The 25,033-nt window shown below is 33.8% G+C and overlaps 1 protein-coding gene across 3 annotated transcripts in view; it reads right to left on the bottom strand.

Moving 5' to 3' along the window:
- LOC120776470 (IQ motif and SEC7 domain-containing protein 3) overlaps window positions 1-25,033 on the bottom strand; it is a 177,401-nt gene that overhangs the window by 35,713 nt on the left and 116,655 nt on the right. The window contains exon 1 of one of the 3 annotated variants that reach the window (XM_040107142.1): window positions 20,999-21,116. The exons of the other annotated variants lie outside the window; for them this stretch is intronic. Coding sequence (XP_039963076.1) covers window positions 20,999-21,078 — 80 coding nt within the window. The 5' untranslated portion in view covers window positions 21,079-21,116. Of the gene's footprint in view, window positions 1-20,998; window positions 21,117-25,033 lie in introns of those variants that run through there. 3 annotated transcript variants of the gene reach the window in all.

The following is a 25,033-nucleotide window of genomic DNA, read 5'->3' on the forward strand; positions in this document are numbered from 1 at the left end:
TAATGCAAAAGATGCAAGAATCATTTATTGCATACGATAATTATTTTTAGAGCAAAACCTGAAACTTCAGGTGGCGTTGGCAAAAAGCAATAAACTTGGAACATAACAGCCACCTTTATGTACTTACATATATACATATGTATATGACTGGAAATATGTGTGAGCTTAAATTGGCCGCCGTGCGTAATACGATGTAGCAGATTGAAAGAATAAAAGAGAGGTCGCTTGGGTGTCTAGATCTGTGTGTGAGTTCAGAATAGTGAGAGTGCCATAAACTTTCTACCATTTATAATACCACATTGTATGTATATGTATGTGGTGTGTTTATGACACAAAGAGGCTGTACGTCTTTTTATGATTGATTTCTTTTGCTATTCTCTAACCAGGAATTTAGTTTCAGCAGAAAGTAGGTTTAAAATAAATGCTATTTATAAATAGACAAAAACTTATTTATTTATAGACACATATGTACATACAGTTACTGATAATAAAATATAGTATAATCAAAGGTTTTGCTTTTAAACAATGGTATAATTTTTTTGAAATTTTTTATATATGTATGTAGTAACTTTTCTGCATAATTACAAAGGCAATAATAAGTACTTTTAAAAAAGAGGAAAATACAGCATTGCAAGTTTTACAGTTAACTGTAATTTAAAAAGTTTAAATGGCATGCCTCGTGCTTAGTGTCAAAATAATAGAATCAATAGCGAAATGGTTTCATAAACAAAAAATATTAAATTTAAAAAGTGTAATAAGTAGTTATATTAACTTAATTAGATCTGTGGAATGAATAATTGTATCTATTAAGAATTTATTTAAAAAAATGGGTCGAGCAAAACATTGTTTAGGGGAGGAAAGATTGTGCGTCCAAAATTGGCAAGGGATGGGTCTCGCGTAAAGGCAAATTACAAACACATAGAATACATATATCTCAAAAATTTGTGTTTGATGCCTTAAATTTCCGAAAAAAGGTTGAAAAAATAGGCCGGCCATAAAAAACTGCCACAATGACTGCAGAAGTCTATCGAAATATTGCAAGAAGGCCTCTGCAGCTATTCTATAAGAATTATATAAATATTTCACCCTTTAAACCGAAAAACTAGACAGAATTCTGAGAGAAGGTACAAATGTTTGGTATTCTGTTCCACAGAACACTTTCGTTAGCCTAATCAGGTCTATGCCTAGAAGATGTGCTTATGTATTAGACGATAAAGAATACACAACACTGCACTAACCATTTTTTCTATTAGTTCCCTTAAAAAAACATTTTTTTATGTAAAAAATTTTGATTCCATTTTTTGTCATACGAATTTTTTAAATATATTTTTTACCTTTGTATTTGTAATATTTATGGATTGTTTTTTTCCAATACTGTACCAATACCAATTATTGCAACCCATAGCACATAATATGAAGTATGTATATAATAATAAAAATATAACTTAGTTGAATTTAAATCAAACTCATATTTTTTGTAGAAGTGAAAATTAGTGCCATGGATGACTCTATTTTATTGTCCGTAACTGTATGTATATTAGGGTGTGTCATTCTGAGTCAACCTTTCTTAATCATTTAATTGTCCGTGACTGTATGTATATACATATATTCACCAATTTGTTTACAAACGTACGTGTGGTAGTGAAAGGGAAGTACCTGGAGATCAAACACACATTTTTTATTCGTAGCATATGCAACTGAAACATGATAATGAAAATATTGCCGATTACTCAGACCGTAATTGCCGGAGACCTACTCTATAAATTTTATTTTAAATATTTGGTGTTGATTAAGGTAAACAAACCAAAGTTCTTTAAATTTTACAGTTTATTTGTGTAATGCAAATTAAACAAGTATGAAAGGTCGAAGTTCAGGTGTATCCGAACATTTTATAATCTTACCACTTGTAAGGATCAAAGACATGGAAATTCAGGAATCGGAAGAACTTTGTATTAAAAAATGTGCGAAAGAATTAAACATCTATTATTCGATGAAATCGTGAATAAATTGACTTGTATTAGATACACAATTAATACGCCACAGACTAATAAAATGGTCCAAGAGTTCCCTCAAGGTACCTCATATGCAATCACCAATCATATGGAGTAAAGTCAGTCGAACGTTCGAAAATCATGACGATATTATATGAGGGTTGGGTCAAGATTTCGCCCAATTTTATCCATTTTGGGCACAAATACACACTGTTATAAGTAAAACATACTATCTAATTTTTATTAAAATAACCAACATATTGATGTATGCGAAAATCTTTAAAATAGGCTTATGAGGGGCTAAAGGAAATATTGATCCGACTCAGCCCTTTTTTGAACATATCAGGGAAGAATTTTCGCTGAATTTTTATTAAATACATTCTCACATTGACCGATACTGGGGCCCGGATTAGGTACCTAGGGTCTTTAACAGGTTCAATTTGATTTGGACAATTTTTGGTTATAAGTTGACATACTTACTTCAAAGGCACTATTCGTGCAAAGTTTTATCTCGTTATATTAATTCCTTAATCTTAATTTTTACTCAAGTTACAACTTGCATGGAAAACATCTAAATCGATTACTTTTACGTGATACATACAACCGTTAGGTGAACAAAACTATTATACTCTGTAGCACCATGTTGCTAGACTATAAAAACGGAATAACATCTAAATTCAGTAAGAGAAAACAATTCGACTCTTTGGAAAAACTGATAAACATTTGCCACATTACTGCGATCATTCTTTTTTTTACAAATTTTCATAAATTTACTATGGGATTAAGGTTTGAGAATTGGGAATTATGAAAGCCACTCCATTACATCCACTTTATTCCTCTGGAATCATGATTTTAGGACTTTGCCATATTCATCTGATTGTGGTCCTGTTGGAAGACCCACTTAAGTGGCACTTCCCATTCAGTATGTGGTAGCACTATGGATTCAATTATTTCTCTGAAGACGTACTCATACACGGTTCCATTTATACGATGAAGGGGCCACAAAACAGAAGCAGAAAAACATTCTCAGACAATATCATATCCACTATGTTTGACTGTTTTTAGCCAATACGAATTTTTAGGAGGCTTGTTTCGTGGGCGCCGAACAAAGAACAGTTTTCCACTTACTAATTTATGCGATGTTATACGACGTTTGGCGATCTGCAATCGTCTGAGTTGGTTACGTGTGCTAATAAGCGATTTACCGACCCGCGAGGTAACTGCGTAAATCAGAGTCATGCAGGCGACGAGCAACCGTTCTATAACATTTTGGTAACTCAAGCTCCTTTACCAAATGCGGGGCACTTTTATATGCAAACTTTTTCTTACCTCTCTTACAATTGTGCTGTCAGATTTTTTGGGTTGGCCTCCACGATGTACTTTTGCGACAGTTTTGTTCCTAATACAGTTATAAATTATTGGTGAGATTTGAAACTTGTGAATTTTTATAAAAATTTGTTTTAGAGAAGTTCCGGGCGCGCAGTGCTTATTGAATTTATTTAGAGACACAAACTCAATTCAATTAGAAAAAGAAGCAAGGTTATAGTGTTTTTAACAGATCCATACATAAGCAAACAGAGTTGCAATTGTTTTGTAGCGGCGAATTGCAATACATTTTAAATTGTTTTCAAATATAACCGGCAAAAAAAGCTTTTCAAAATATGCAGCTTCAATGCTGTAAATTTCAAAACATGAACGATGAAGCAAAAAGCAATTCGAAGGAAAAATGGATTTGCAAGAGAAAAACATCGAGGCCTACGCTCCAGTTGCAAAAGTTTTGTCCGATAACACTGGCCTACGCTCATTTTGGTGCCTAAGAGTTGATACGAGAAAACAAGTCACATTTTCCATATCAGCTCTTGTTCATAAGAAAGAAGAAAAAAACATCTAGTAGCGGTAATGTGGTTCATTCTACCTACTATACCGACTACTGATGCGCACAGAGCTGCATCAAACCAAAAAATGTTTTTTGTAGGCCAGTGTAATTGGTTTATTCACATAAATTACCAGAAGCCAATATTTGAAACGGCTGACCTCATGCAGGACAGTACCATACAAGCTTACATTACTTAGTGTATGCCAGGGCGTATGAGTGATGCGCGATGCGGTGGCTGGCAAGTGCTTGCATACATAGCATACGGGGAAATTAAAATGAGAATAGTAGGTAAACTAGAGCTGTCATCGTAGCGGGAATGTGGTTCATCCTACCTATTATACCGACTACTGAGGCGCACAGAGCTGCACCAAACCAAAAAGTTTTGTTTGTAGGCCAGTGTAATATATAAATTTAAGTTCGACTTATTACACATACAAATTATTTGTCTAAAGTTGAACATATTTATATTGAATTTAAATTAAAAAATAATAATGTAAAAAAAATGCAAAAATTAATTTATTTTTACTTTGAGAATTGAATGAAATGAAAGTATTTCCAGATTATTAACTGTAATTGATTTGTTACCCTGTTTTTTATGCTCTCTGTTTTTACGGTGTTCTTACAATTTTCTCATACTAATCGGACGTACATACACACATATGTATGGATATGTAAACAAATGTATACAAATATGTTTAAAAACGAAAGGTAAATTTTAGTAATGGCTTCATTGTCATGCGACTACTAATGACTTTTTAAACGTTTCTTTGTTTACAGTTGTATTAGTCACTCGCTTAGTTTACCTTAAATGTTTCAATTATGAATTTAGTTGCGTTACGGATTTTTAAGCCATTGTTTTATAAATTATGAAATAAATGAACGCAATTTCGAACTCGTTCGGGATCTTGTTGGCGGAAATCATCAGTACGAATAGTCAAGGTACAAGCAAAAAACTTTTTATATAAGAAATCATATGTTATGAAATAATCCGGTCAAAATAGAAATACTATAAGTTTCGTAATTTTCAAAATAACGGTAAGTTGTAACATAAAATTGGCTCTAAATAATGTATGAATATCTTTTTCCTAAAACCCACCGTTTTTTATAGCACATCGCTGAAATTATTATTATTGTTGTTACTTTTGACCCCCGATTATTTTTTTTTTTCACAAATCAGATGTATTTATTCCGGAACAATATCTATAGATATCGACATATATAAGATAATGATTTCTAACTTCTTAAATTTGTTTAAGTTGGATGCCACAAATGTAAATATTTTGTAGAAAATGTAATAATATATTCATGACAACCTCTTCTTGAGTAAGGCTCAGACAACACAAGGTCTACTGTCTGAGTGATTTTCCGAAAGTGTGCGATCTGAACTCATATTACTACAGAATGGCGAGTGTTGTTGGCCGCAAGAAGCTTCGTAAACCTCTTGCAATTAATCCCGGGCAAGTAGTAGTGTTTTCTAAAAGTACTCTGAGCTTGTAAATGTGTTGCTCAGTTTGCTAGTATTGAACGTCAGGTGAACAAGAAACTTTCACTGGCTTACACTTCGATGAGAACGTCCTTGATTGCAAGTTCAACAGTCTTGCAGTTTCCAGAGATTCCGGACCCCTTAAACCTCATGAAAGATAGGTTAACTTAACAGTTCTAAACAAGTTTTGAGACGCACATTTAGTGCCTTAATAGAATGTAAGGGTGTTATTATTAAATCGAAATATTTTTGGCAATAACCTCTACTTGAAAAAGGCTACAATGATTTGGAAGTTTTGAATTATATCTGAAAGGGAAGACACCGCAAAAGATTCTGGAACCAACGCTCCCATTGCAGTTTGCACCATCTCTGAATAATCAGAGATGGAATATTAGGCCTTATAACCCATTTGTACTAAATTAGAATGAACTACTCTCATTGTCTTTAGTAAACAATTTAATTAATTATTTACCAAGAGTGCCGAGGCCCTTGTTTCCCACAGCCGCTAAATGAAGTGATTTTTCAATGTTTTTAAGAACAATAAAAATTACAAAAATGTGCAAGTAAACAAAATAAAGTTCACAATTATAATTATAAGAGTCATTAATGGAGATTACAAAATTTAAAGTTCATAAGAAATTCGATTTGAGAACAAATGGCAAATATATGTACGTATGTATATGCATACATATACTTATATACCTATAAATCACCTTAATATGCTCAGTGTTGCAATTAAGTTCACCAAATTCATTGCTAATGTTCAACAAGTAGTTGTATTTCATTATTTTTCTTTGCCTATTTTGGTTTGTAATCGTTTCGTCTAAAAGGTGTTTGAGAAATCATTTAACAAACACATTAATACATACATTCAGAAAACATTGCTTATACGAACTGCAATACATTTAATGTCATGAGAAAATCTCAAGCGACAAAATTCAGAGGCATTGCCTGGCCGCTAGCGGGTTCTGTTGTTGGTTCACTGGTTTAGTGGCTTGAGACACTAGGTTTAAGTTCGGTCGCTTGGTCGTTTGGTCACTTTCAGGCAACATGTTTGCTACGTCCATTGTTTCTTCATTATTATAATTTTTTTCGGTTATGGTTTACCTGCAAAAAATATTGCTAAAACATGTTTTAAACTTGCAAATACTTCATGAAATGTATTTATTCACCTAAAGTCGGCGTGAAATGTTTGTGGACGGATATCCAAAAATTAAAAAATTTTATTCTAATTAAAGTTTTTCTGTGTGTTAATTCAACTTAATTTATTATATTAATTTAATGTTCTGTGTGAATGACGGACGACTATGAAATATTGCATGAAAAAAAGAGAACAGATCTATTTAACTAAACTTTCAGTGGAACTAAGTATGTTAGTTTTAAGAAAGATACATATGTTCAAGGACGAACAATTTTGCTCTTTATTACCCAATAATTTACTGCATGGTATTTTTAGTGGGAATAATGAGATTATATATTTTGCGATTATGTTTGAGGTTATACACCGACTAAATTAAATTTTTATGTACTCAAGACTTTTTAATACATATTGAAATCTTGAATGTTTTTGGGCTATGTGCGATGTTACTAAAATTTTTATTTAAGCTCTAAAAAGTTTTTTACTTAAGTGCTGAAACATTTTTTTATAGTATCAAAAAATTATAATCATCGAGTTTTCGGATATTTTAGAGTTATGTTTGAGGTTATGCTACTTCAATTTTAATATATCTTACGGGGAAGATATTTTCAGCTCTGGAAACAACAATACTTTGCCGAAAGAGATTGCCAAAAGAAGGAAGGAGTTCTCTCCAATTTTCTAGGGTTAGCTTTGAGGTTACTTAATATCACCTATATACATACAGATGTATAATATCCATTTTTATATAAGAATTAGTATCTAAGTAGAAAAACAAGGAACTGTCCACAAGAGAGAGCTAAAAGAACTTGGAAGTTGTCTCCAAATATTTTGAGGTTATATCTGAGATTGTTCTCAGTGCTACTTAAATTCAAAAAATTCGCAATAAAAATAGTTGTTTGTAGTCACATGTAAAACCAAGAAAAATGTGCTAAATGCATTAATTCTAGACCGTTTTGAGGTTATGTAAGTTAAATCTAGCAAATTTAAATTAAATTAATAAATTTGAAATTAATTAAAAAAGTGCACATAATGTGGAATCATTTTGGGAAAAATATAGTTTAAAAAACACGCTTTTACGCACTTCAAACAAAAAGTGAGAAATGATTCTTAATATAAACTGACAATATGATACTTGTATTATTGCGAGAAACATATACATTTTTTGAAATTGATCGCGTAGTTCTTGAGATATAGCATTTCATCTAAAGGTGGGCAATGGTACGCCAATGCTAAATTTTTATACATTTTCTTTGTGGCCCTTTAGTTTTCGCGATCCCCTGTACCAAATTATAATTCGGTATCTTAATTTAGTGGAGGTTAATGGAGTTTTTTGTCCGGTATATGATGTGATTACGTATCTTCAACATCGACCTCTCTTGAGTGTCAAAGAAAATATGTGTCAAGTTTCACCAAGATCCCAATTTTTACTCAAGTTACAGGTGGAGTGGAGAAAGTTACATGCATACATGTAAGTGAAGCTAATAAAAGAGTTATAAAAAGAAACAAACAATAAACATTCGATTTTTCCTACTTCTAAGTAAAACAATGTTAACTCGGCTATAATCGCGTAAGCGGTGTCTACGCCAATTAAGAAGAGGTAAAGCAATTTTGATACTTGGTGTGTGACTTTTTTGACAGACTGTATGCATGCCGAAACAAGTGTGCATAGCACGCAATGTAGGTTTGCCCATTTTTTACACACCAACAGCAATTCTATTGGTAATATCAAATGAAGCAATAACAACAACGACTGCAACAACGACATTATCAACTCAATTTGCAAGTTAACCTTGATACAACCATTTACCAACAATCCAACCAAAGCCAACATACATCCAGCAGCAGTTGACGTCGACACAAAACTAGTTACAAACAAATCGGTGGTGAACGCTCTGGCCAAATAATGCCATTTGTATATGTGTACGTCATACAAATAGACTTGTGAAGCTAAAGAATAAAACAATCTTGCGCAAAGCGCAAATTTAAGTTCTTTTGTGAGCTGTGAAAAATGGTGGTGCAGCAGCTGGCAGCCGCGGCTTAAAAAAAATAAAACAAATTGAGAATAGCTGAGACACGGCTGTTGTCCGTGGCTTTTGGCGCTGTGTTGGCGCATTGACGCCACACTGAAAGCGGGGCTGTTGACTAGCGCAATGTACGCTTGATGTGCTGAACACATAGAGAGCGCAGACTTCAAGCGACATTTCTCAAATATTAAACTGCATACGTTTTTATGGACACAATTATTTAGACAGCTGCTCGACTACACGACAGCAGGCTCTTAGTTGTAGCTCTCGCTAATATAAAAATATTTCTAAATTTGCCAATGATAGCAGAGAAGAGAGAAGAGAGGATGCCACTAACAGGGTTTTCATTTACTACTCCGTAGCAATAAAATTTCTAGAATTATTGCTATGCTATAGCTACCGCTCTCACTTTGTCGGGAGCCGTAACATAACAATGTAAAAGTATGTGCTCTGCTCTGCTCCGAGTTTTGTTAGGTAAAAAACTATAGCTGTAGGGAAAGCAAAAAATGAGGGCTGTACTCTGCTGTGTCGCTTTCTATGTGTTCAGCACATGAGTGTGGCGGACAGACAATACACAGGTGTTTAGCGGAACGAACAATAAGCATCCGCAACCATGCGCCCCTTTATTGTAATATGACCACACACACACATGCACATATGTATGCCTTGGGCTGACCACTTTGGTGATTGTTGTATGTGTAAGATATTGTAATTGCGTGTTCCCAACAACTCATTATGCACAATTTGCACTTTCGCGAATGTGAAAGAAAACATGCACATACAAACTAACTTCTAACCCATAAGTATGTGCCTAGCTTGTGTGTGTGTTTGCATTGTTTTGCAAACAATTAATGCACTTGCGCATTCGCCTTGCCTTTTGCCATTCAAATGCATAGGAAAGTACGGAAAATAGTGAAATAGATGCACATACCGTACACCGGCATATTATTTGATACAAAATCGGCTGAATGCAGTTCTCTTAATTTTTCCAACTTTATTTCTCACATTGCTTTGTTACAGTTTTTATTTTCTTTCAATTTTTTCTCTAACTGTGCACTATTTGTGATTGTAAACGTAGCAATAACTAAGAAAAAATAATTAAAATGAGGAAAAGAAAAAAGTATAATACAGCAACTACAGTGTAAATTCATATGTATTTAATTTCGTATTCATGTCCAATAGCCGTAAATGCGGAACGGCACATAACTACTTTTCTGTATACATATGTATGTACGTACCCGTATACGTATATGCATATAAAAATACATACATATATACATGTAAGTAGAGTATATGGCGCAAGGGGCCGAGGAAAAAGGTATGAATGAGTTGCTCACCGTGTTTTGGCAGCCATAGTGAAAACATAAATTTATAAGCTATTGCAGTAGTGTAAGTTCAATACTTTCGGATTTATTTAAGAAATTACGGTTTAGGATTTTCAAAAATACTTTTATAGGCCTGTAAAAGCATTTTTATTGAAACGGGCGCCACTGGTACTTAGAAATTCCGGCACGGATACACTAGAAATTTTAACTTTAGTTCCATAGTAATATTATCAAGTGAACTACGTACGGATTTCTGCCATTTACAGTTAAGTTTGTCGGTAAAAATTTAATATTATTTAATTTAATATATTTTTTTACAATCCTGCCATTTTTGGGAAACATTTATGTTACGGCGGAAACATACATACATACTCTATTGTATTAGCAATTCTTAAGTAGACTAAAACGCCGTATTTTATTTCGTTTCAGAGAGCACAAGGGGTTAGAATCGCTCGACGGAACCATCTTGAAAAAGGTGATTTCGAGGATCAAAGGTGTATGCAAAATACACTAAAATACATGTTCCTTAAAGCCTAACAGTGAGAACTTTAGTTCCTTTTTCTTCAAATAATAAATCGTTGGTATTACGTCATTTTTGATCACCCTAGAGTCAAGAAAACTAATTACAAGAAAACGAAAAAAATACATTAAAATTAAAAATTAATTTTTTCATATAAAATATTATACTATACATATGTATGTATGTATATTTATTACTCTGCTTTCAACATAGTTGGAGCTACATACGTAACTGGGTAAACAAACACGGTTTATTACAAAAGGTCAAGTCCTGTCAACTCATCTGGATTAATTGAAATTGGGATTTTTTTTTTTCTACGAGTATAACAAAAACAACATTATATAACTTTTCTGGTATTGCCGGCTACTACTTTTAGGTTAAGTTATATGCTACGTATCAAATAAAAATCATTTGATTAATATTCGTATTCAACGCAGAGGCACAAATCATACAAAATCCAAAGTCTTACTTAGTGTATACAAATCAAACGGTATTTATCACCGCTGAAGCCAGCGAATGTGGTGGTTTTATAAATATTGCTATGTACAACAGCTTTTATATAAACGCAAGTATGTATGTATGTGTGCAGGTAAGTGTGTGTGTGTGTAGCAATTGTGTGGAAATATGGGAAGTGGATGTCTCAACGCTTGTGGCCTAAACAAACCGACGACTGACGACGGACAACTGTGGAACGGAACCAAAATGCATGGCCGACAACATCGACTGAGTGCTTGACTGATTGGCGCATCGCGGCATCAACTGCATGTGACTCTTCATGTACATATACATATACTGAGATACAGACAAATACATATGTATATGCAGTCAGTCAGACTTGCTGTTGGCGTAACGTCATTAGAGAGGCTTTATATATATGATGTGTGTATATGTACGCATTATAAATATATATGTATGTACATATGTTGTTGTGTTTGTGATTATTATTATTATTGTTGCTTGCCATTTACTGTACGCTAGCCAATGTATGTTAGAGGAATTGGATAGGAAGAGGAAATTGAAAATTTTCATCGTCATTAAATTTTTTGCTTGCCATGGTTATCGTTTCTCACTACTTTTTTTGCTTCCTCTTCTTTTTTCTCTCGTTTTTGTTTGTTTTGTAGCTTTTATCCGTTAGTATTAGCTTTTACTTTATAGCAGTATACTACTGTTTTTGTTGCTACTGGCATTACAATTATTATTATGACTGATGTTGTTGTTATTGCTGTTGCATTTGTCGGCATTGCACGTTCTTTAAAGCAATTGCAGATAACTAGTTACACAGTTAGTTACAGACGGGTGAAGTATGTATGTATATCCGCGTACATATATGTATGTAATTTTTTGTATAAAATATACAGTCAGCGTCATATTTCATCGTACGGCACTAGCAAATCAATTTTTTCGGTTTACATTCCCTCAAATGCAAAATGTTCTTCCATAAATAAAAGAAAGCTTATAAATAATATAATTCATATGCAAAATTGATTGATTATATTTCTAAATGAACATGATAAATTAAAAAAAGCGGAAATCGAACAAAATTTTTGCGTCATGTTTCATCGTACGCCACATATTTATGCAATCAATATCTATTATTATTATTATATTTTATGCGATTCATTTGTTTTGAAATTTAAAATCTAATATTTTGTAGGTCCACCATTTAGAGTTACCACCTTGCATTTTAATTGACATCGAAGAGATGAGTTTAGCTGTAAATGCAGTGGGTATTTTGTTTCACTCCTCTACTATTAAGGTGTTTTGGCCAATGACAAAATTGTATGATTTTGAAGTTCCTTTTTCTAATAATCCCATACGTCTTTTATAGAACTGAAGTCCGGGCTTTTTGGAGGAGCGCGGAGCTGTTTTCGCGTCTTGTATAGCAGTCATTCGTGAACCAAATACGCAGAGTGCTTTGGGTCGTTGTCTTGTTGGAAAATATAATCATAAAGTAAACTTAATTTTTCAACCGACTGCTTTAACTTATTTTTCAAATTTCTAAATATTATAATTTGTCCATTTTTCCCCTAATAAAAACCATGTTTCCAACTTCAGAAGCTGTCACACAACCCGAAACCATCACGTTGCCTCCACCATGTTTGGCAGTACATCGCAAATTTTTAGTTTGAAGAGCTGTACCCGGGTTTCGCCAAACTTTTGAAGGTCGAACATATCCGAAAATGTTCAATTTGCTTTCGTCTGTAAAAAGCACTGTCTGCCAAAAGTCAATACCCCTTTTCAAGTGCGGTTTTGCGAAAGTTAGGCGTTTTTGTCTATTTGCGTTATTTTCGACGCGCTGTTCGTGAAGAATTTCCGTTAAGTCGTAATATGAATTCTTTGAATTTTAGACTTGCTCACACACTTTTCTGAAGCTCTTTCTATTTCGCTGTATATTTCTAAACTACTCACACGTGGATTTTCTCGTACCATATCCACAACAGCCCCATCACCTCTATCATTAAGTCTCGTGCGCGTCCCGATATTTTTTTGTATTTGCAAGTATTATTTTTTTTTACGAATTTACTATATGCTGTATAGTAAACATAGATTTAGATGTATTTTTAACAATTTCGCTCAATGCCTTTTTTTTTCAAAAATCTGAGGAAGCTTCTTTTCTTTTATTCATTTTAGGAAAAATGGGTAATTTCACTGTACTTGATGTACTGATTCTACTTCTGTGTTGAAGCTATTTTGTTTTACAATCTAATACTTAAAACTAACAGAAAACTAACTACATAAATATAGGTTGTCAAAAAAGTCTTGCGGTATTTTCGCTAGTTGGCGCTGAAAGCGCGTAGTCCTAGTTTTATTCGTCGCATCGGGTCATGCTATACCTTTTTGGAAAGCTTATTTCACGCGCTAACACGTGTTTGATTGATTGTCGTTTCTTTCAAGTCTCGATTTTTCGAATGTCAAGAATCGATTCTTAATCGACTTCGACTACTGAAGATCGATTCCGAAATATCGATTATTTTACGAGAAAACACGATTTTCCAGTAGAATCGGAATCGAGTTTACCATCCCTACTGGCAGCCATCGCGGCACATATAATAACCTCCGCACAATAACCACCACAAAAAAAATAATTTTTTTTCCATGTAATTTATATGGAAAACAGAAAATTTGAAATAGGCACCTCTTAATATTAATATTAAGAGCTCATCTTTTGAGTGACTTTCTTTTTCACATTTTTGAAAGTTTTTAGCCTGTTTTTCAGTTGAAAAAAAAGGTTGCCTCAGAATGACACACCCTAATGTATATATCAAATACATAATACATACTCGCTTCACACAGCTGCAGAAAAAATCGCGCACGAGTGATTTATGATTTTCGAATATTTCCTTAGAGATGTGATTACTTATTGTTTTTATTATTATTTATTTTTATATTTTTTATAGCAGTTACTTTCCAGTTAGGTTAGTTAACTTTTTCCCAAATATTTTTATGTATTTTCGGTATTCTAAATTCAAAAAAATGTTCAATTAAATTAACTCTTTGGTTTTTTATTTTTTCATCACAAGTGCAAACATATATTATTATACAGTCGTTTTTTCATTCGTACACACATGCACCTAAGTATGTACGTATGTATGTATATTAAAAACATTAAGGTTGACGCTCTGAAGACATAGAGAACGACACGACATGGCAGCACGACAGTGACGCTCTGAACACATAGAAAGCGAAATGACATGGCAGCACGACAGTGAACTGTAAATGGCGTCGTGAATCTTACTACATGAACATTTGTACGAAGGCAGCGACATAACAATGGCCGGCATGTACACAAAACAACACAGTTGTCCATTTTGTTTGTATACAATTTCGTTGTTGCCATACTAATACCTTTCACTTCAATGAAATTTTAGTATTTTGTTCAAAGTGAAATTTTTTACGCAAACAATAAGTAAATAGGTAAATATTTTTGTTTTAAATTATCAATTGTTATTACAAATTATATAACAGAGCTTCTCTTTATAAAATAACGTCAGGTTTGTTAGAGCTTTGAATAATTTTAAATTTTACATATTAGTGGCATCCTCTCTCTGAGTTATGCAGCTGTCTAAATAACTGTGTCCATAAGAATGTATGTATTTTTATTGATTGTAGGTCGATTGCAGTCTGTCACGCTTTATGTGTTCAGCACACAAAATTCAATGGCGAAAGAGGTTTGCGAATGCGCACGCAAACACACACATTCGTATATATGTATGCATATATGTATATACAATTATTTGTATATATAACTTATATATACTATATACATATATGTATATGTACATAACTGTGATAATCAGCGTTAATATTTAAATGCTTATGACAGCACAGTAAACAGCTGATGTGTAATTGCGTTTATACCCCAAAAATGGAAGAAGAAAAAACAACATGGCGTATTGGATATGGATACACCGTTACAGCAATGATTTAAGAAATAAATTATAATTAAAAGGATCAATAAGATATCGTTGAGTGCTTGAGAAGAAATTTAAATATAAAAAAACTTGTTTTATGAATATACTTATGTATGTACAACTTTAACATCTCAAATCGTTCAATAGAGATGAATTCGGAAAAATAAACGCCACTTGTTTATAAGAAAACGATGCTAAACAGCATATACGGTGAATTGTAGATTGAGTCAAAATAACAATAAATACAAGTAATATTTGGGAATTACAAATGACAAGAGGCGTATATACTGGTTCCTAAGGTTAAGGACCTCCCTCAGCTGAATCAAAATTCATTCAAGCTTTCCAAAAATAAGTTCAACGCATATATGTATAAAAATTATGTAGTTATCTCTTACGTTTAGAGATTCGTGATAACGTACTTGCTATTTTCTACTAGTAAATCACAACCTCTCCTTTCGAATCAATTGATCTCACATTCATTAATGTAAATTTCTTGTCATTGTATTTCAACATCATTATTTTTTCTAGACATTTACTGATTATTATTTTAACAATCTGTTCGATTTTAAATAAAATTGAATATTAAATAAAAAAGTATGCATGAATGTACATGTATCAGAAAATGTTTTCGAGCAATCAGATAAAGTAATAAATATGAGATCTTGAAAAAATGGTTACATGAAAAATTTCTTTTGCAAACAAATATTTATGAACGTAGTGTAAATTTTGCCCAGTAATTTGACCACTTATGGAGGTTTCACAGTTCACCACCAAAATTTTTCAGTAATCAAAGAATATTTATTTCAAATCAATTTAAAGTAAAAATAAATTTAATTATTATAAAAAAATAAATTTTAATTATAAATGGTAAATTTAATATTTATTATGTTATTATTATATTTTAGATTATTTAAAAATTTTTATCTTTTATTTCTTTTATTTTATTTTTATCATTAGACATGCTAACTTTAACATTTGATAAAATATATTATTTTTATCTACTGAGTCATATTTGAAAACTTTTTACATTATTCTTTTAATTTTTAATTTGCTCTACGTTTAATTTTCGTACTTATCTTTATTGTTTTTATTTAATATTTCTTCCATGATTTTTTATTTTTTATTGAATTTTACTGGTATTTACTACGTTTTATTAATTTCTTCCTATTCATGTTTTCTTTCAGCTCGCCGCCAGTTTTTTTTATAATGGAGTCATTTGTAATACTTTTACTTAAAATCACTTTGTTTTATTTTTTGATTATATCGATTTAATACTTTTGAGTATTGTTTTTCCTTTAAGCTTTTTAATTTGTTTTCATTTATCTGTTCGTTTATTACTTTTATTTTTTATATTAATTTTCTTCGATTCACATTTTTTTTAATCTTTCTACTCGCTTTCGGTTTTGTATAATTTAAATTTATTTTTTTCTTTTGCAGTTTTTAATTTTCTTTATTTATTTAGCATTTCTTTCAGTCATACACAAGTATTATCATATAAAATATTTTATTTAACTTCATTTTGAACTTTTCTCACAATCTCTCAATGATGGACACTATATCATATCAAATTATTTTCATTTATTTCTTTTTGACATTTTCATATTGTTCACTTTTTTATTTTTTGTTTAACTTTAATATTTTCTATACGTTTCTTAAATTTATTTATATGTATTTGTTTTAGATTGATCTTTTTATTTACGCCATAGACATTAAATTTTACCATCGAGATGGTACAAAAGAGCTCTATCGAAGCCGGTGTGAAAATTGGACAATAGGCGTGCCACCGCCGATTTTTTGGTGAAATCCTATATCTCAGGACCCGGGCTAAAACTTTGCACAAATATTGCCTTTAGTGTGTGCCATCTTGTGGCCAAAAATGGTTGAAAATTATGTGAGTTATCACAATGAAAATAATAGAGCTTGTTTTATTTACAACAGTATATCTTTTTGCAAAATTAGATACATTTGAGCGAAAACTTGGCCTAGCCCCCATATAACTAATATCAGGGTTTTCGAATATCCGGCTGACTTTACTGTATATGAATGGTTTTACACCTTAAAGTATTTCCCTGGCTTTGATTCTTGCAAGTTGCAAGAGTATAAAATGTTCCGCTGCATCTGAACTTAACCCTTCCTTACTTGTTTATTTTTGTTTTTAATTGAATTTTTGACAATATCCCTCAGTGATGGATAAGTATATGTAACTTTTTCCAAATTAATTTTTATACTCTTACAAATTGTTGTTACATCGTTAATTTTGTTCACTTAACAGTTGTTTGTATCACCTGAAACTAATCTATATAGATATGGAGTTATATTTTCATGTGTACATAATTAAATGGTCATGATAACAAGACGAGACGAGTTCAATTCCGAGTGTTTGTCTGTCTGTCAGTTCAAGCAATAACTTAAGTAAAATTTGAGATATCTTGAAAAAGATGTTACACATGTTCCCTGCCGCCCAGGAGGGAGATTGATAGATGGGTGGCATTGTATTGATCTACGTGCTTCTAGAAATAGAAAGCACGTAAATCACAACGGACTCTGTCAACAGTGACGTGAGAGCTAAGTCGCGAGTGCGATGACTGTTCGTTCACTGCCAGACCCATTTGCTTTGCTTCCTTGTCAGGTCTGGAGAAAGCAGAACTAACGGCGCGGGTGTTGAGGCCGATGATATCAATATCATCAATTCTGTACACTCTTATAAAAGATTGTACCTGCTCGATTAAGTTCTGCAGCTCGAATTATTTTCTCCAGCAGCAGGTTGAAGAAGTCGCACGATAGGGAGTCGCCTTGTCTGAAACTTTGTTTGGTATCGAACGGTTCGGAGAGGTCCTTCCCGATCCCAGCGGAGCTTTTGGTGTTGCTTAACGTCGGTTTGCACAGCCGCATTAGTTTTGCGGGGATACCAAATTCAGACATTGCAGCGTAAAGGTGGTTCCTTTTCGTGCTATCGAAAGCAGTTTTGAAATTGACGAAGAGGTGGTGTGTGTCGATTCTCTTTAGACAGGTCTTTTCCAAGATTTGGCGCATGGTGAATATCTGATCGGTTGTTGATTTTCCAGGTCGAAAGCCACACTGATAAGATCCAATCAGTTTGTTGACGGAGTGCTTCAATCTTTCACACAATACGCTTGATAGAACCTTATACGAGATGTAGAGGAGGCTTAGCCCACGTTAGTTGGCGCAGATTGTGGGGTCTCCCTTTAAATTCCCATCGTTGGGCATGCTTTCGTCCGACCATATTTTACAAAGAAGCTGATGCATGCTCCTTATCAGTTCTTCGCCGCCGTGTTTGAATAGCTCGGCCGGCAATCCATCGGCCCTCGCCACTTTGTTGTTCTTCAGACGGGTAATTGCTATTTGAACTTCTTCACGGTCGGGCTATGGAAATATGCTCAATCATCATCGCTTGGGGAATCGGGTTCGCCTTCTCCTGGCGATGTAGGAGGATGGAGTCATGTGTAGAAGTTCACGCAAGTGAGGAAAGTTCTCTGATCGCCATTCACTTGAGAGTGGCCAGAAACGATTCTTTTATATGGCTCAAGCAGCTCACGATTTCTTCTTTTCTGTCTTTGACTAAGTATCCTCTGGGTAGCCTAAGAACATCCGTTTGATGGCGAGCTAAGAAGTGAGAAGGCGAAACATCCCCTCCGCAGGGTTGGGACTCACCACGTAAAAACAGGTGAACTGTTATATTACTAAAATTTGAAAACAATTTCCCACGGCTTTGATCTTTGCAAGTTGCGGGGGTACAAAATGTTCGGTTACACCCGAAATTAGCTCTCCTTTAATTGGTTTTTCTATTTTTTTTTTATCTTATATTATATATGTATGTATATACATATATATTTTATTTGATGTTACTTTTTTATTTTAAATTCCATAACAAATTTTATTTACTTTTTGTATTTTTCTACTCTGGCAACACGTTGCTACAGAGTATGGGTTTTATTCAGCTAACGGTAAAAAAATTAATGCTAAAGCTTAAAATGCGCCTAATTCATATCAAAAACGTTTACGTACACTAATGATTATTTATGTATGTATACGTATAAATCAAAAGTAATTACAATAGTTTTAGCAGTTTTTGGCCTACATTTGACAATAATTGCAGTCCCTAGACGTCGACGCATTTATTTAGTCAATGGTGTTCTTCTAATTTTTTCACGTCACAATACGAAAATGGCGAAATCGGACTATAACCACGCCTACTTTGCGTATAGCAGAATTTCAGATTTCATTTGATTCTTTCACTTTCCACTACACAAATCAAAACTGTTGAAGCCCTTATAGCCTTGACTGAAGGCAGGGTTAATCCGTATTAACTGCGCACTTAATCAGATCCAAATTTGTAGGTGACAGACGGCAGCTTTGCGAGTTTGAAACTCTCATGAACAGCTCATTGTCCTTTTTATAATATTTTCAATGAAAATTGATAGAAGATAAACATTACGGTTGTTAGCCGACCAATTTTTACCAAACCATTTTTTATTACAAAAGCATATCAACACATTATTTTTAAAACTGCATCATAACATAGAAGTTTTATTGATATTATATTGAGAATTTGATAAACAGCTGTCAGGGTTGCTTGTATTTCATTTACAATAGATGAAAATTGGCCATTTTTAACAATGTTGCCAACGAAAATCTCACAAACTCCCAAAAATTTTGAGAGTTATTTTTGGATTCAGCAACGGAGTTAGCTGTGGTAACTCCTGAATTAATCCCGAAAAATGCAATTAATCTGGTGTAACGCTGCCGTCTGTCAATGCTATTAGGTACCGAATATGTGGACCCCAGGCTCTAAAGTTGATTTTTGACTAATGATGTTTGGTTAATAAAGATTTACATATATTGTAGTTTATTTTAAAATGTTAAAAAAAATGTATAGCTTATTCCTCAGTGTACACAACAACTGTGCACATTTGTTTTATATTTTTTTACTTTTATTACATATGTATGTATATGTATATGCATTTATCTATATATACACACATGCACATATACATACATATATGTATGTATGTATGTGCATAAAAACAAATGACAGTCGCTTCCTACTTCACTGGCCCTGGAAAGTGAAAAACACGCGTAAGCACAAGTGCAAGCACACACAATTATACACTTGCATTAATTGGTTAATAAATGCATAAAACACTTAAACGCATTTTGCTATAATGATATGCAAATAAGAGATTTGAACTATAGTATCCATATGTTCATATATAAATGTATACATATGAATATGGCAGGAATAATTGCAGCTACATTATATTATATAAGCATATCAATATAGTTTTTTGGCGCACACAACAAATACATTGGTACGTATTAATTAATTTAAGTGTCAATTTCGGTTGCGAAATTATTATATTTGCTTTTGGTCACACATCTGTCATGCGTGCGGTCATTAATGCTGCTAGTTTTACTTGTTGTTGTAATCGTGATGATACAATCAGGCGCGCTGTAAAAGCACTGTTGACGCACAGGCAATAGAACGGCAGACAATAGCGTTGGGCGTACCAAAGTCATATGTATTTCAATATACATTAACTTTTATATATTTGTATTTATATAAGAGCTATACATATATAGCTATGTATATAAATATTTACTTATAAGTACTCGCCATAAACTTTAGTTTGCACTTTGAGACACAGCGCGTTACAACTTTTTGAACGTTTTATTACAATTCACTTGTAAATTGCACAATTTAGATGCATATGCTCTCACGTACATATGTATATGCGCATATATATGTATGTATGTACATAAGTATGTGTTTGAATATATTTTAAGCAATTGTTACTCTGTGCTTGACTTCGACGACACATCCTTCACCCCGGCCTTGCTCGCTTCTAGAGTGGCTCAATTAAAAGCTTTATTTCACACAACCGTATTGTTGTATTGCAAACTCAAATTCACATGCACACACACACGCGCGCGGGTTCAGGTTAAGCAAATGGCGAATATTGCCTTCGTATGCGATGAGAAAAAATGAATTTCGAACTTCAAACAGTTATTCACTTTTTTAACACTTTTTTATTAACAATATACATTTTTATTACTTGGAAACCATATTGCTGCCGCGCATTTCACAACACAAAGCGTTTGCTAGCAAAAATATAAAAACTTCAAAATTTTTTGGTGTTACGTTTTAGATTTTCAAAACACCCCGTGAAGCGCTCATAAAGATAACTTCGAGCGAAATATTGAAACTAACCAACAAACACTGACCACTGCGACATGACGAGCGAGTGATGGTATACACATACGCGCATACATCGAATTTTGTTGCGCCATTCAAATGAGTGAGCGCGCCGCACACGATACATGAATAGACTAAGTTAACCCACTTGCTGTGACTTTGTGACTACCCACCAAAAGTACGCCCGAGCACAGCATACAACATACCAAACAGGCCGCGCGCGCAAGCTCGCACTTACACACTCATACGTCCGCTCTCAAATGCCACAGCCAGTACGCTTATTATGAACAACACGCTCTGAGCGTATAAATTCAATACTTATTTGTAAGCATATTATAGCGGAGTGGGTATGGAGTGTAGAGTGTGGCAGCGTTAAGCAATGCAAAGCGAAGCGAGCGCCAACAAATCAGCAGCAGTCAAGCAAACGAACGCGCGCCAGCAAAGTAAGCAGCCAAGTCAATTCGCTAGCTTGGTTGGTAGTCAACCAGCGACGCATTCAACAAACAACAATCAATCAACAACTAGCAAACAGCGCGCAACAAAAAAATAAAGAAAATTGGCTCAGCACCACAAACGCACGGCAAGCGAAACCGCCACTGCCAACACAGCGACACAGAAGGACACGCGCTCAGTGGTCAGACGTTGTAAAAAATGCAAGCATAAGTAATGTTTGGATGAGCTATTGTACTGTTGTTGTTGTAGATCATCTCCGCTTAGGCAGTGTATCTTTTGCGCTTCCGCGCACATAACACAATAGCGCTGGCGTTTATAATTCAAGCGCGACTTGGCGTCCCAAATCCCGCAGTTGTTAATAAATAATTTTGGTATTATAAATATATAGTTAGGTATTTATATACCGATTTTAATAATCGTATTAGCATGACACGCCCCGCCATATCGCGTCGCCTTGGCGGTTCGGTTCTGTTTATTTTCATCTTGTATGCGAGCGCAATGCGGTGGCGCTCTCCATCAGCTGTTGGCTGACTGGCTCTGTATTTTTTCAGATTGCCTTGTTTATCTTTCTATTTGTTGTTGTTAAGTTACTTCAGACATTGCTTAATTTAGTTGTTTATTTACTAGATTTTGGTGGGCTACCACCGGCAAAGTAATGAATTATTTTCTTTTTCGTTGAAAATTTAGAACGTTTTCGGTGTTAATTGTATGATAATGACGCAGAGTCATGCAGGAAATTGTAAATATGGGTGTGAAGTTCTAAGCGACAAATTTACTGGAAGATAGATATATGTATGTCTGTATATAAATATTAGTATCTGCTACATAATTCAATTATTATCCGACTGCCTTTGTTGAATACGTTGGTTTGACTGTTTCCATTCAATTCCGAGATTTCAAGATTGCACCGATTTTTCGGGATTTGCTTAGATAATTAAACAAATGTTTAAAACATTAGGAACATTTTAAAGGTATTTTTTGAAATTTTGGGATTGATCCCGTTTGATAGGTGTTTTAACCAATTGTCAAAGCACTTTTGCCACTCTGATTGAGGTATGCGTTATGAGCGCCGCCACCACCTCTTCAGGGCACGTTAAAGTTGACCTCTTAGTTTATTCTTTACGTATGGGAATAAAAAGAAATCATTTGGTGCCAATTCAGCTCCGTACGGTAGACGACTCATCAAATCGATGTTTTGAGTGAACTACTTTTTCTTACAATCACATGTACATGCAATATTCAATATATTCTGTTCCCACTAACGCCTGTAGTTGTTTCAATATCCATGATAGGCCACATAACGATCTTGCAACAAAAATTTGCACACAACATCAATAGTTTCCGGAACAACAACTGATTGTAGACGAGTGATCTACATCCTCGATTGAATTCACCAAACCATCGATAAACACTGGTTTGTGATGGAGACTCCACTTGTAAAAATAATCACTCGAAACAAATAACTCTCCGATGAAACGTATGTATAACATAAAAATCAAACTTTACGATGACGTTGTAAGTTGCCAGATTGTAACGCTAGGGTTCCAAAAATTACGAAATATAAATGGAAACATTGGTATAACTTCAAAATTGAAAAAGGTTAAAGAAAGCTTGTGTTGTGTGGAAATTAGGCTTTCCATGTGTACAAAATGTCACTTATAACTATAGCATAAATTAGAAGAGGTACTTACTTATTAGTTAAATAATTTAATTAATCAAAGAGTTCAGCAACTATGGAATTCTTTAATTCAGGTAACAAGTTTTATGAAAAAGTAATATGTTGAAACAAAAACACTGATGATGCCTGTCTTTTCACTTGAGAAACGTTGGGTACAGCTGCCTGAACTTGTTAAAACAATTGCGAAAACAAATACTGTAAAATACCAAAAGCTCATATGAGTACGAAAAAGTATCAAGTAAAACCATCAAAATCATCCTACATATGTACATAGGTGTATATGTAGGTGTATATGTAAGTAAGTCCATATGTACGATATGCTAGTAGCAATATTGATGTGTTTTCGGGAGGTTCGCTTAAAACTTGCACAAAGAAAACAAAAGAAAAATAGTATATACTCAACTGCTGATTGTTTGACGATTTTTATTGTTTGCCAGCTAGCCACAGCAGCTGCAGTTTTATTGTATTTACAAGTATATGTATGTAGGTGTATATATATTTACAGAGAACTGCAATAAGCTCATATCACGTATGACTCCCGGCATACAGAAAATACCACAATATACACTCGTTTAATGAAAAACTAACTTTACTCACGGCGACAAAACAAGTCAGCTCAATAGCGCACCAGGCAGCGATTACTTAGTTAGTCCAGCTCAGCTCAGCTCAGCCCACCTCTCCACAAAGTGAGGCAGCCAACGGAACCAAACAAAAGCGGGTGAGAGTTTTATTTGTTTAAAAGTATAGCTGTATTGGACTTGCTCTCCAAGTAGTCATATGGGAATAAACAGCTAGTATGTGCCTAACCCTATATATGCAGCGTAAGCGACAGCGTCGAGCGCGTTTCGAGCTCGACTTCGCTTACGTTACGCTCAAATGAGTCACACCGCACGAACGAACGGAACGATTGTTCGCATCGTAAAATACGAGTAAATATGTGTAAATGGGAGAAGTCACGGGTCATAACGTGAAAATATAGTGGGACGCATGCGGGTCTACCGAATGTTGATATGTATGGAAGAACGTGGATATGTGGACGCTGTAGATTAAGTTGAGGAAGTAGCGGGAAGCGTGGCATGGCGTGTAAGTTTAACGAATGGATGAGTGACGGACAGACAATAAGCGGACGGGTAACAATAGAAATTTCAACTAAAAGCAAAAATATTATTTTTGTTCATAATTATAAAAAGTGAATGTTGACTAAGTATTTAGGTATCTTACTTTAAAAAGATACGAAAAGTTTTCCAATGGTCTTAAATTTAGAATTTTGTTTATGCGTGATATGTTTATAGCGTGATAGGTATGAATGAAAAAATATTGAGTATGACAAAGGTAAAGTGTTTAATCCATCAAGAATCTGCTTAGGCTTTTTTTTACGAATCTTATCTGTTTAGCTGAATTTATAAGATTAAAAGTTTTCATGTTTTAATCTCGCCAATGTGGTAATTCCTAGTAAATTCTACCTCGTTTTCTTATCAACAATTCTACTACTCTCGTCCAGTTTGATTTTTAGCATTAGTTTGTCGACTCCGATTAGACCACATCTGCACTTATTTGACTTCAAGACAAAAAGCTTCCGTTTGCTCTGAGTTAAAAATACGATCGTTAACCGATATCTATAAGATACGAAAGATAGACAAAGAAGTCAGAGCAACTGATGGGATTTATTAGACTCGAAAAACTCGATTGCGAGTGGTAAGGTAAAAAGCTTTAGCTGTCTTTAAATTTTCGGAACTAGGATCAAATCAGTTGAAAGTTGGCAATAAAAATACTTTACAACACCGATTCAGATAAAAAATGTAGTTCACCAATGAATGGTTTATCAGTAATTAAGAAGTTAAATACTTCAGATGTGCCGATATTGCTATATAAACAATGCTAACATGAAGAAATAAGTGCTCTGATCTCGTTTTAAACTG

Source organism: Bactrocera tryoni, chromosome 5, assembly GCF_016617805.1.
Source record: "Bactrocera tryoni isolate S06 chromosome 5, CSIRO_BtryS06_freeze2, whole genome shotgun sequence".
In the NCBI taxonomy this organism is placed as follows: domain Eukaryota; kingdom Metazoa; phylum Arthropoda; class Insecta; order Diptera; family Tephritidae; genus Bactrocera; species Bactrocera tryoni.